The 13,114-nt window shown below is 35.4% G+C and overlaps 1 protein-coding gene across 1 annotated transcript in view; it reads right to left on the reverse strand.

Annotated features, from left to right (window-relative positions):
* Nucleotides 1-1,868: 1,868 nt before the first annotated feature.
* Nucleotides 1,869-13,114, reverse strand: part of LOC131044033 (WAT1-related protein At2g39510-like) — a 40,340-nt gene continuing 29,094 nt past the window's right edge. Inside the window, exon 8 of the mRNA XM_059217665.1 lies at nucleotides 1,869-2,081. Coding sequence (XP_059073648.1) covers nucleotides 1,869-2,081 — 213 coding nt within the window. The remainder of the gene's footprint in view (nucleotides 2,082-13,114) is intronic.

The following is a 13,114-nucleotide window of genomic DNA, read 5'->3' on the forward strand; positions in this document are numbered from 1 at the left end:
CAAAGTGCGAACAGTGAAGAAAGTTCTGGAGGGTTTGGTGCCGCCATTGACAAAGATTGCTGGGCTTTCTGAGTCTTCACTCTAAATGCAAATTGCGTTTTTCATAGGTACAAAAATGACTCCTTCTGAATGTTTTCCTGTTAATATACCATTGTTGGAAGTACCAAGAGGGTTTTTTCCTTTTTTTTTTTTTTTTTAAGATCTCAAATCTGTGTAAAGCCTTTAAAAAAAACCCATTTTGTGCGTAGCTTACAATCTTTGCATTTCGTGAGATGATCTGTCTGTATTTCACATTTTGCATACATATTTAACAGAAAAATGAGGCGCTGTGTTTGTTCTTCTCACATTCAGCATACACTACATTTTGCATACATTTTGCCAGGAAAATAATGCGCTGTGTCTGTTTTCACATTTTGCATACACATCCACCAGGAAAATGACGCGCTGTGTTTGTTCTTCTCCACATTTAGCATATTGCACGCACCATATTTTGCACTGGCCTACAACACATTAGCCTTGATGATGAATAGGGGTTTCTTCGCTAGCCTTCCACCGGAAGTGTTTTACCAGTGTTGTATGCGCTTTCCAGCTCAACCCTCCGGAAGCAAGAACTCCTCCTGTGTACACACGAAAATAGGAAGCAATTCCAGCTCTTTGCTCATTGCTAAGCCTTCTTGCTCTTCCATCACAGACCCAACAATGGACCCCATGACACTATTCCTCCATTTTCCTGTTATTGATAGGCATGACTACTATAGGAATAGACTTCATTGGAAAATAGAAATTTACAAAAAATAAAGTTCATTTATAACCATGTCAGACTGACTGGTACTGAATGCAGTGCTTCTGATCATCTTGCCACCCATTTTGGTGTTCACTGTCATACATCCTTTTATCTCACAAATCCACCATACCTAGAATAAAGCGGACGGAATACCATATACAGAAAACCAAATTGGCAAGTTTCAAAGCTCAAGGATCAAATTTTGTAAAAAACAAAATAGGCAAGGTACAAGGCATATCATGGTTTTACATTCAAGGTTGTGGTTGGTATATGTCAATAAATGCCATCACCAACCAAAATCTCCATTTCTCCTACAGTCATTTTCTTCATTTATTCACCTGTACACAGTCTATCATGCCATCACACTGATTGACAGCTATCACAATATAACTTGAATGAAAGAGACAGTATGGTATTAATGTCTCAATCACGTGGGGGAATATTGGCCCAAATTTTATTTGTTTTAAACTCTGATTAACTTTGTAGCCTCTGCCATATATCACATGCTCTTTAGGAACCAGAACTTCACACACAATGCCACCAATGTAAGACCCAGGGAACAATCTTTAGTAAAACATAATCATATAAGCTCCTGATTCTTTTGTATTCCTTGCATGTTCTGTAAATCTTCATCACAAATAGCAGAGACCAATAGATCTAGATCCTCTATTGGCAGCTGGTACTTTGTGACCACTTTCGCACCGCACATATTCTCCAGCTTGTTCATAATATCTTGGAAGGTGGCATTTTTGCTCACAGCTACAACTCTTGTTTCTCCTCCAACATAATGAAGGTTCCCATCACCAGGCCTTGGCAAAATCTGACCTCTATAGCTGCACAAAAACTTGAATTTATTGCCTCCCAAATCCTCTATCTGAGGTGAAGCTACACCAACACCAGAAGCCTCCATTAATCTAACTCACCTTCCCTGCTAATCCAAACCTCTCTTCATTTCACTCACAAGAACAAACAGAAATCAATCTAAAACACATATAAACATCAATACACCAATTTATCACAGTGGTCATGAAGAAGAACCAGCCCCTACGTTGGATAAAACAATCCAAATATATATATCAACAAATTAATGGAAGACAATTGTAGAAGTGAAAACGACCAAGCATCTAAAACTCAGCCACGAAATCTGTGTTCCAATAACATTTAGCTCATATCCCCAAAGCAACCGATTTGCAACTTCATTTTCTTTCGCTGTCTCCTCCTTATGGTAGTTATTAGACATTTCACTTTTCAAATGTGAATCTCGTACATCTTTTCCTGTTGCCATTTTGTCTATATTCTGGAATCATCACATTCCATGATACCGCATCTTTTAAAAGGCATTTTATCGAACAGTTCCAGCACAGCTGTAACATGTCCTCCACCGTAGGTGATGTGAGACCAACTAGTGCAGGGTTCTACTAAATTTCGATCCCAAGTTCCAAGTAATTCTATAGATTCATTTAGTCCTTCTTTGAGTTCAAGTAATGCTTGACCTTCAGCATTTGTTGCAGCTTTTGATGAGATTGTGTTTTATCCTTATTAAATTTCTGACTTTGGCACATGCTGGGATTGATCTTATGTAGAAATGAAGTTCGAGCACGGGCTCATGACACTCGTTTCATTACCAGTTGATTCTAATTTCATTGAAGTTCACTGTTTGAACATGCATTTAAAACTCAGATGCTCTGTTTCTTTACCAACTTGTTGCATTGAATTGTTTATCTTCACGGTGTGGTATTGACCCTTTTAAATACTGTAAGGTTTCACATTGAAATAATATGTCCCTTAAAATAGTTTATTCATTAAGATTTTCTTTTTATGCATATCATGGATAGTAAAGTAAAAGGTTTCATATTTAAAACAAACATGTCCCTTTAATACTTCAGTTGGTTTCGTCATCATTCCACTTTGATAATCTGAGATTAGTTACTCTAAAGGGTATGTCGGGCTCATACCCGAAGGGAGCCTCGGTCAGGGGCACATGCCAATTAGAGTAACTAATTATCTGCACATGAAACAAACACATTAGCATAAACATTTCTTTTTCTTGAAGTAGTGATTTGTGTCTTTATCTTTCCCGCCCTTTTTTCTTTTTAAACAGAAATATGATAGGCTATGATAAATGATATGTTGTAGGATAATCTTTCATTGCTTAGATCTGTTGGATCTAACACCTCTTCTCTTTTGTGCAGGAAAGTAGGGGTTTTTCAAAGTCTGAAGATCAAGAAAAAATTCATAAGGGCAACGGGGCAGCCAATAACCAGTCAAAGCAACCCAAGGCAATGACTGGTTATCCTCACACTCATTATTTGATTCTATCTTTTTCTATTTTGGATATGTAGGAAAGATAGAAATGCTAAGCTCACGGCTTGTGTGAGGTTTTAAGAAACTCAGTGTATATAAATATGCTTCAGATGCATGAACTCAATTTGTAATCTATCATTGTTCAATACAAATGAAAAATACGCCCTTTTTTCTTTTTAAACACTGCAATGTACCTTTTGTAAATGCAATCATTTGATAAATATGCATCCTTTGGCTAAAATTACATGGGTAATGAAATTTTAGATAACAATACTGTTCTCAGATGATGTCTCAATTTGTTCCACTAACTCTTGAGAGTCCTGCAAATCATTAGATAATCTTCTTCTTACTTTCAGAGATCTTTGCATTTTCCTTTGCATGTCTACAATCACTTGATTAGCATGATCCAATTCTTCTTGCAGATACACAATCCTCCGAGATTGTTTATAGCCTTCCATTGATAAGATCTTTCTCTTTAGGTAGTTAAACCTTTTTCCAAGATTTAAGCTATGATACCAATTGTTAGGCCCAATATGGAAAGCTAATGTACTGAGAGGGGAGGGGTGAATCAGTACTTCAAAACTTTTCTTCAATAAGAACTTTACTGTTATGCATAAACCAAATAGTGTAGTAACATAATATAAAGCTAAAACAAATAGATAACAAACATACATGATTCACTCCATAACACATATATTTTGGTTATGCAAAAACTCTTGGTTAGAGAGAAAAACTGTGGTGGGGATGGCACCCACAACTTCACTACTGCAATAATAAAGAGTGCTCGATTAGAGCTACATGTTTAGCTATTTCTGATAGCTTACCCTGTTAGGAGTAATAAGATCTATTAGATCTAGCTTGATAAAGGATTTTACAACACTTAAAACTGAATGTTGCACCAGGTTAGAGGCTTTACAATTTATAGACTTGATTAGAGTCTTTTACCCTATTAAAGGTTTCTCTTACAACTTCAAAATATTACAATAAAATCATTACAAATATCTGCAACTTTACATCTAGAATGTTATAGCAGATTCTATGTGCTTAGAATATGATTACCTTGCTTATAGCATACCTTGGTAACCCATATAGTAACTCGGTAAACCCTTCTATTTACTCTGTTCTTTAATTGTTCTCTGAAAACCTTCTGTATCTCTATAACAGACTTCTTACACTCGTGCACACACCTGGTTAATTCTTAACTTATGTTGTATAAATATATCTCTTATGTCGGTGATCCATTCATTGCTTCGGTCTTACAAATGTGATTTATCGAATGAATAACCATGCAAGATATTTCATTGGTTAGATGACCTCAAAATCATACACAATCTTTAAGTGCAATTTCCAATGTGATAATGGTTAGATGTTCCTCGATCTTGTTACACATTTTCATATGTATGTCCAAGTTCAATGAATCTGGTAACATGTTTAACTCGATGTATATCAACTCAGTGTGTCATCTTTGTTGCTCGGTAGACATGGTATGATACTCGGTAGATAGCTCAGTGTAAACTATGCTCTGAGACTACTTTCTTCTATAGCCGACTAGACTGTGCATACCGACTGAATATTTCGGTAGTAGTAACTGACTAGAGTATATAGTATAACTTTGACATGAAACTAATGGAAACTTGATAAGTAGTAATAGATTGGTCATTTTGCATCTAGATGTCCTGAAAGGAATTCAAGATTTGAAGAAAGAGTTAGAAGATCTTTTAAGCCTAACCTTGGATACCAGAACAAGTATAAGTACATAAAAAATAGAGACAAATCATTCTACATAGCGGATGAGGAAGGCATTACTGATTTTGATGATGAATTGATAGAAGACTTTGCTAGTGGTTCCGGCAATGGGAAAGAATGAGTGGTCCTGGCTATCAAGCAAGATGTTTCGGCACTAGAAGAGAATGTACCTAAAGAGAAGGCACTTGCTGCTAAAATTGAAGACAAGGATGAATGAGAAATTGATAGTGGTTGTTCACATCATATGACTAGAGAAAAAGGGAAGTTTCTATCTTTGCAAGAATTTGATGGTGGCCTGGTTAGATTTGGAGATGACAAAGCATGTATGATCAAAGGAAAAGGAACTATATCATTGGATGGTAAGAAAAATATTGGCAATATTTATTATGTTGAAGGTTTAAGGCATAATATTTTGAGTGTAGGACAATTGGTAGATAAGGGATTTCAATTACAGTTCAAGGATGGAAAATGAAAAATCATTAACAAATCTAGTTTGGAGATTGTAACCGGTACATAGACAAAAGGTAATATATTTCATTTGAATTTTGGTTAGAAGACATGTTTGATTACACAAACTGATGAGAGTTGGCTATGGCATAAAAGGCCATGTCATGTGAATTTTGATTGCATTGTGAAGATCAGTTCCACTAAGGCAGTTAGAGATATACCTAAGATTATGAAGCCCTATAATCCGATATGTGAAGAATGTCAAATGGGGATATAAGTCAGAACCTCTTTTAGGAGTATACAAGATAAATCTAATGATGTTCTTGATCCTATTCATACCGATTTATGTGGCCCTGCTAGAGTTAAAAGTTTTCAAGGTGATAGATATTTCATGCTAATCATTGATGATTATTCTAGAATGATGTGGATTACTTTTCTAAAGGAAAAATATGAAGCATTTAAAAAGTTTAAGATCTTTAAGGCTAAAGTGGAAACTAAGACATGATTGAAGATTAAATGTTTGAGGTCAGATCATGGTGGAGAATTCACTTCCAGTGAGTTGAATAACTTTTGTGAAAAACATGGTATAAGAAGACAATTTTCTGCTCCCCAGACACCTCAGCAGAATGGAGTTGTGGAAAGGAAGAACATAACTATCTTGGATGCTGCTAGAACAATGATGATGGAAGCTAGTCTACCTCATATGTACTGGAGAGAAGAAGTAAGCACAACGATTTATACATTCAACATAGTATATATCAAAGGAGAAACCGGTAAGACACCTTATGAATTATGGTTTGGCAATACACCTACAGTTAATTATTGCAGAATATTTGGTAGTAAATGTTATATCAGGAGAGATGATATCATTGGAAAATTTGATCCTAGATGTGATGAAGGGATATTTCTTGGTTATTCTAATGAAAGCAAGGCATATAGATATTATAACAAGAGATTGCAGAGAATTGTGGAAAGTGCTAATGTCAAAGTGGATGAGCTGAATAGAGGTCAAATTAGAGTTTATGAGAAGGAACCCGTGGTGGAAATTATTATATTTGAACTGATAGCACCTTTACTAGAACAGAGTGTTGAACTAGTTACTCTGGAAGTATCAGAAAATTCTGTAGTAATTGAAGAACCGGGAAGAGGAATAGAGGGTCAGAAGGCTCCTAAGTATGTAGATTGAATCATTTATAAGATTAGATCATTAGGGATAAGAAAAATGGAGTAATGACAAGAAGAAGACTGGCAACTAACAAGGTATGTTTAATTTCTCAAGTTGAACTGGCATTTGTCATTGAGGCATGTAAAGATGAATATTGGTTGAAATTTATGGAAGAAGAATTAGATCAGATTGAGAAAAATAACACATGGACTTTGGTTCCCCAACCTAAAAATAAGAATGTTATTGGAACTAAATGGGTTTTTAGGAATAAATTGAATGAGGATGGTCAATTTGTAAGGAATAAGGCTAGATTGGTTTGTAAAGGATATTCTCAGAAGGAAGGAATTGATTATGGAGAGACTTTTGCACCTGTAGCTAGGATTGAAGTTGAGATTATTTCTTGCTTATGCTGCTAATAAGAATTACAAGGTTTATCAGATGGATGTTAAGTGTGCAATTTTGAATGGAGATCTTGATGAGGAAGTTTATATTGAGCAACCTTATGGTTTTTCACTATCAGATGATACAAACATGGTTTTCATGTTAAGGAAAACTTTATATGGATTGAAACAAGCACTTAGAGCTTGGTATGCAAGGCTGGATAAATATCTTTTGAAGCTTGGTTTTACTAAGGGTAATTCTGATGGTAATTTATATTATAAGGTCACTGATGATGATATACTGATTATTGAAGTATTTGTTGATGACATTATTTTTGGAGGTGAAGATAAGCTATGCATCGATTTTTCTAAGAATATGGAGAAAGAATTTGAAATATCTATGATTGGGGATATGAAATTTTTCTTAGGTTTGCAGATTACTCAAACTGATAAAGGTTTTTTCATCTGTCAAACTAATTATGCTAAGGAATTGTTGAAGAAATTTGGTATGGGAGATTCTAAATTGATAAGTACTCCTATGGTTACAAGTGAGAAATTGACAAGAAAAGATGTTTCTATACTGGTAAATCCTACAAGATACAAATCTATAATTGGAGGTCTACTTTATTTGACTCGAACTAGACCTGATATAATAAATGATGTTTGTATTGTATCAAGATTTTAGAGTGATCCTAGAGAAAATCATGAGAGTGTGGTGAAAAGGATTTTTAGATACTTACAAGGTACATTTGAATATGGTTTGTGGTACCCTAAGGATGATGAATTTACATTATGTGCATATACAGATGCAGATTGGGCTGAAGATGTTGATGACAAGAAAAGTACTTCAGTGGAGCTTTCTTTCTTGGAAAGAAGTTGGTTTCATGGATCAACAAGAAGCAATCATGCACTTATTTATCTACTGTTGAAGCTGAGTATGTTGCAGCTACTACTAACTACACAATTTTGTATGGATGAAACAAATGATGAAGGATATAAAGGTGGATTGTGATGGACTGGTAGTTATTCATTGTGATAACTCTGCTGCTATTGATATATCAAAGAATCTAGTATTTCATTCTAAGTCAAAGCACATATCTATCAAGTACAAATTTTTGAAGGAAATGGTGGAAGAAAATGAAGTTAGATTGGTTTATGTGAACACCAAAGAGTAGATTGCAGATATTTTCACTAAACATTTGCCTAAAGAATCATTTGAATACTTTAGAGATAGATTAAGGGTTTCTGCCCCTCCTGTAGAGACTTGATTGATGCAGTTTGGCATTAGTCCGGTATGCATTATTAGAGATATTTTTCATTCTGACACTGATGTGGGGATGCTACTGCTTAGGGGGAGTAGTTCGCTTTGTGATTCAATGGTTTATATTTTTGCTTTGATATTTTTGTTAGATTTCTGGTATTGATGTCAAAGGGGGAGAGATATTGATGTGAAAAAGAAAAACTTAACGAGTTGTATACATTAGGGGGAGAGATATATGTATAATTCAGAGCTTTACAATGATATCATTCACAGGGGAGTTTGGTCTTTATTTCAGAACTTCATTGCTATATCTTTGAGCGAGAGATTGTTGGTTGTCTTCCATTAGGGGAGACTTGTTTGGCATTTCTTGGTACTTAGATGTTTTTCACATCTAGCGTTGCTCAATTTCAAAGGGGGAGAATGTTGGCCATTTGGATGTATTGATTATGTGTTGCATTGATGTTTTTTCATTGATGTCAACACTAGTTGTTTGGATGCTTTACCGACACCCTTCTGGTCCCGGTAGGTTGAGTGGTTTCTGGTAGGTTTGGATCTGGCATGATCCGGTAGGCTTTGGTATGATTTAGTGATGGGATTGTCTTAATCATGATACTCATGTTCATATTCAGTAAGTTGGTTTTGGTCTGGTGATCGGATGCTATCTTGTTTTCTTGGAAGCTTGGCTTGTGGTTCTGGTGAGGGTTTCACCGACAGAGCTTTTGCTGAAGATCTTTGATGATATGCATAAATGGTGTTGGTGTAGCTTCTAGTCAAGATTCAGGATGTTGTTGGTGATTATGTTTGAGACTTGGCAGATGGAGATCATTGCTTCATTTCTTTAGTGTGTGGACCTATAGTGGTCCCAGTTGATCTAGGTTATGGATCAGCTTAATGCAATGCGTGGATTGAACCTCTCGATGTGTTTGCGGGATGTATTATGTGTTGGATATTATTTGTTTGGTCTAAGGTCGACATGTTTTGTAATTATGTAATTGGTTTACTGTCTGGTGGCTGACTTGATTGTTTATGGTCGAGGGTTTGTATATATTGATGTAAGATCTCTATGTAGATCATATGTGAGGATATGTAATGTGCAAATAATGTAATATCATTCAAGCAGAGGATTCGGTCAATAATTAGAGATCGAATTGGGTTTATGTAAGAGGATTTAGTCCTCCGGTATTGAGCTTAACTGGAACTGTACTCAGGCATAGGAGATGTTATCTTTGCAGTTCAAACACTTCTTCCATATTGTAGTCTGGATTTCTATGTAGTCAGTGAGACTCCTTTTGTGATGAGCAGTGCACTCTAGGCTTTTGGCCTTCCTTCAAATGCAAGCCCCTCAATTGTAATTTAGATACTTATTGCAAAAGTACTATCTGACTGTGGGTAGGATTACCACTATGGTTTTTCCCTTTACTAGGTTTTCCACGTATAAATCTTGGTGTTATGTGGATGATGTTTATTCTATGATTATTATTCATGCTTAATTGGTTTAACTACTATTCTGGTATTTGGTTTAAGCATTCCATTATTAGTGTTTTGGGTTCTAGTATTAAAGTTTTAATTGCTTAAGGTTCTAGTAATTTGTGACAACTGATTCACCCCCCGCTCTCAGTTGTCTTCTGGTTAATTAAACTATCTAACAAAAACACCCCTTAAAAAATACAAATCCTGTGATCCTAAGCCTAGTTCCTCAAAAGTTAGGAAAATTTATAGTAAAGGACCTACCAACAAAGGTATTACCATCAATCTTGATGAGAAAGGAGTAGATAATGAAGAGGATCTTAAGGAGGAAGGAAATACATAGGATATAAGCTTGGGAGAACAATTCTCTATGCATCTTATTGAGAAGGCTGATAAAAGCATAAATGTTATGAAGGAACAATAACATGTTTTTGATGAGGAGTATGCCCCGAAAGAAGATAATTCCTCAAAGGAATCAAAAGATGAAGACTATTTGGATAAAGAAGAGGAGTTGGAGGATGAGAGTGAAGACTATATGACTACTACTAATGAACCTAAAATCAAAACTGAGATGCAAAACTAGAGAACCCCTTCTCCAATCAATATTGGGGATTTTCATGGGGTTAAAGGCTTAGGACTCTTCCCTCGTGAAGATTGTAAAAATAATTGTTGATTTGAAGGGTATTATTGCCATCTTACAAGTTCATGTGAAGGACCTAGAAACCAGAGCTGAGGAGTTCCATAAAAACAAATCCCAAATAGGTAGAGCTATAAGCTTGCTCTATTTTATTATAGATGGGATAATGAGAGAAGTGGCTATGGTCTTTTTCTCAAGGCAGAGCAAGTTAAAATGGAAAGTGAAGAAACAATTAGGAGTAGGGAAACAATAGGTGTAGGCTTGACTAGACATAGAGAAGGATCAAGACGCATGAAAGGACCAAATGTAGTGGTTGTGGTTCATGATAGGGTATTGATATTTTAGCTATTTTGATGTTTAAGCTTATTGGTTTTTGTGGCTCTCATAGGTTTAGAAGAATGTTATGGCTTAAGAATGATAGCTATAGTATCTTTACGTTTTATAATTTTTAAAATTTGAACTGTAAGGCCTACATGCCTACATGCCTTCTAAGACTTTGGATTTTTTATAGTAGTACTATTAGTAAATTTAATTTAGGTCATAACTTGAGTGATACTATGATGGATTATGGAATTATATGTTGTTGATGTTGGTTGATATGCTCTCCTAGAGGGTTGTTGTCTTTGGATATCTGTGTTTTTCATTACCCTCTAATGGGTATGTAGTAGGGGTTTTTCTTTGTGCTTCTAGTTGTGTGATGTCATTTATTTTGTGCTAGATTCTCTGATGTGTTGTTTATTGTCTTAAATTTGTATGGGATTAGGGCCCTTTTCCTTGCTTGATTAATCAAAAATATATTAAAAAGAGTTATAAAGTTTTCTAGTTGTCTTGCTTGATAGAGGAGTCACTAAAGACATTAACTGTTGTGAGCCCATAGTTGTATCCATGTGTGGGAGACCTTTGGGTAGTGAACTAGAATCATGGGTATTGGTTGTAAAATTTAACATAATATTTAGTATATATTGGTTGCTCATTTAGTAAAATTTGGAAAATAATTGACAAATACAACTATCCATCAAAAAGGCCAAGTTAAAGGAAAAAAATAACCATTACATGATACGTGCGAGAGTGGAGAAACATAAGCTACAAATCTTTGTCAAGCTTGATCAAGTCAAGGGTTAAGTTCTAGTGAGAAGAGAGGCATACATGACATAGATGTCACTGTTAGGATTCCCAGAGATACTAAGAGGGGGGGTGAATCAGTATCTAATCGGTGATAAGAACTTCTTAAGTTAAAACATGCAGAACATAAAATAACAGTATACCGGTATGCAAGAATTAATGCAATAAATATAATCAGAAACATCCACATGAAAAGAACACCATAACACAAGATGTTTGACGAGGAAACCCGGTGTGGGAAAAACCTCAGTGGGATTTGTGACCCACAATATTCAAACACTGGCCAATAAGAGAATATTACTTACAATAGGGGCCTACACATGCAGGAAGGCCAACTGCCTAGAGCTCACTGCTTAATGAGAAGTCACACTGACTTACAATAAGGATTATACTAATCCAATGACTTGTACTACTTTACAATAGCATCTCCAATGCTAGATTCAGTGCTGGTTCTTGCTCTGTTCTTTACATATACCCTTGACCTATAATTCGCACATTAGGTCTGCCTAATAATTTCTTTATGCTCACTGCATTACCTCTCTAAATGTCTACAATGTTCTCCTTTATATACAAGAGTCATTTTATAATTTGCCAAGTCAGCTTACAATAATAAATAAATTATTACATAACAAAAATCTTGTCGGCCTCTATGCCGGTATACAAATTTTCTTCTATGCCGGTGCTGGTGCTGGTGTAGAGTGATCTTGTTGATGCCGGTGCATTGTCTTGCCTATGTAATGCTTTGCCAGTATGATGTCTTGTCGGTGCCATAGGATTGCAAGGTTGCCATCAATGACAAAACCTTCAATCACATACAATGTCTCATTGGAGTGTCCATATGCCAACAATCTCCCCCTTTGGCATTGATGGCAACACTCATGAGAAATTTCAAAAAGTGTCCAAAAATGTGTAGTCCAAAAATTTACCAAAAATGTTTACCAAAAATATGAGGGGCTCCCCCTGAGCATATGATTCCTGTCTTTGAACTTTCTCATCCTACTACTCCCTCTTTGGCATCAATGACAAATATTGTCAAGATGTTAGTAGAGTTTGTAGTTTCATCTATCCATATCCTCAACCCTATAGTTGGGTAGTTATTATCTAAAAAAGATCACCCAAAATTAAGTTTATACTATCCATAAAATTTTTACTATCTTTTATTGTTGTTTCAGTCCTCTTCACAGTACCGGTGAGATGCTGCAAATGCTCTATCAGTGTTTTGCTTCCCTGTGCTAATGCCTCTGAGATTTCCTTCCGCAGAGATGCTAAATAGTCCAATCTTGGACTCAATTTAGATCTCAAGTGTTTTGCTTTGTTTATTATTCTTTCTTTCTCTCTTTCTAGTTTGAGCAATTCTTCCTCAAAATTTGCTAACTTCTCTTCAAAGACTGATAATGAATCCGGTGAGTTGACAAAATTGTCTGCAAGCTTATTTATCTCATCCTGTGTCTTGCTTATTTTCTTGTCAATATCTACAGTCAAAAAGTTTGTTTTACATGTATCTTTATACAGATTTTTATACTCTTTCAACAAACTACATAGTTCCGGTAGAAGTGTGTCAAAGTCTCTATTACACTTCTTTATTTCTTCATCAAAGAATTTCTGTTTCTCTTTTTCTACCTTGTCCTTTACTGATTCTTCCTTTATTTTCTCAATATTTCCAGAAATGTATTTACATAATGTGTCCAATTGTCATAAAGAGTCTTTATTGTCTATGTTACAATCAGGAGCAATTATCTTCAAAATTGGTATTGAATCATCTATTGCTTTATAAGCCTGTGAACTGCAGTCAGTTATTTTC

Source organism: Cryptomeria japonica, chromosome 3 (genome assembly GCF_030272615.1).
Source record: "Cryptomeria japonica chromosome 3, Sugi_1.0, whole genome shotgun sequence".
Lineage (NCBI taxonomy): Eukaryota > Viridiplantae > Streptophyta > Pinopsida > Cupressales > Cupressaceae > Cryptomeria > Cryptomeria japonica.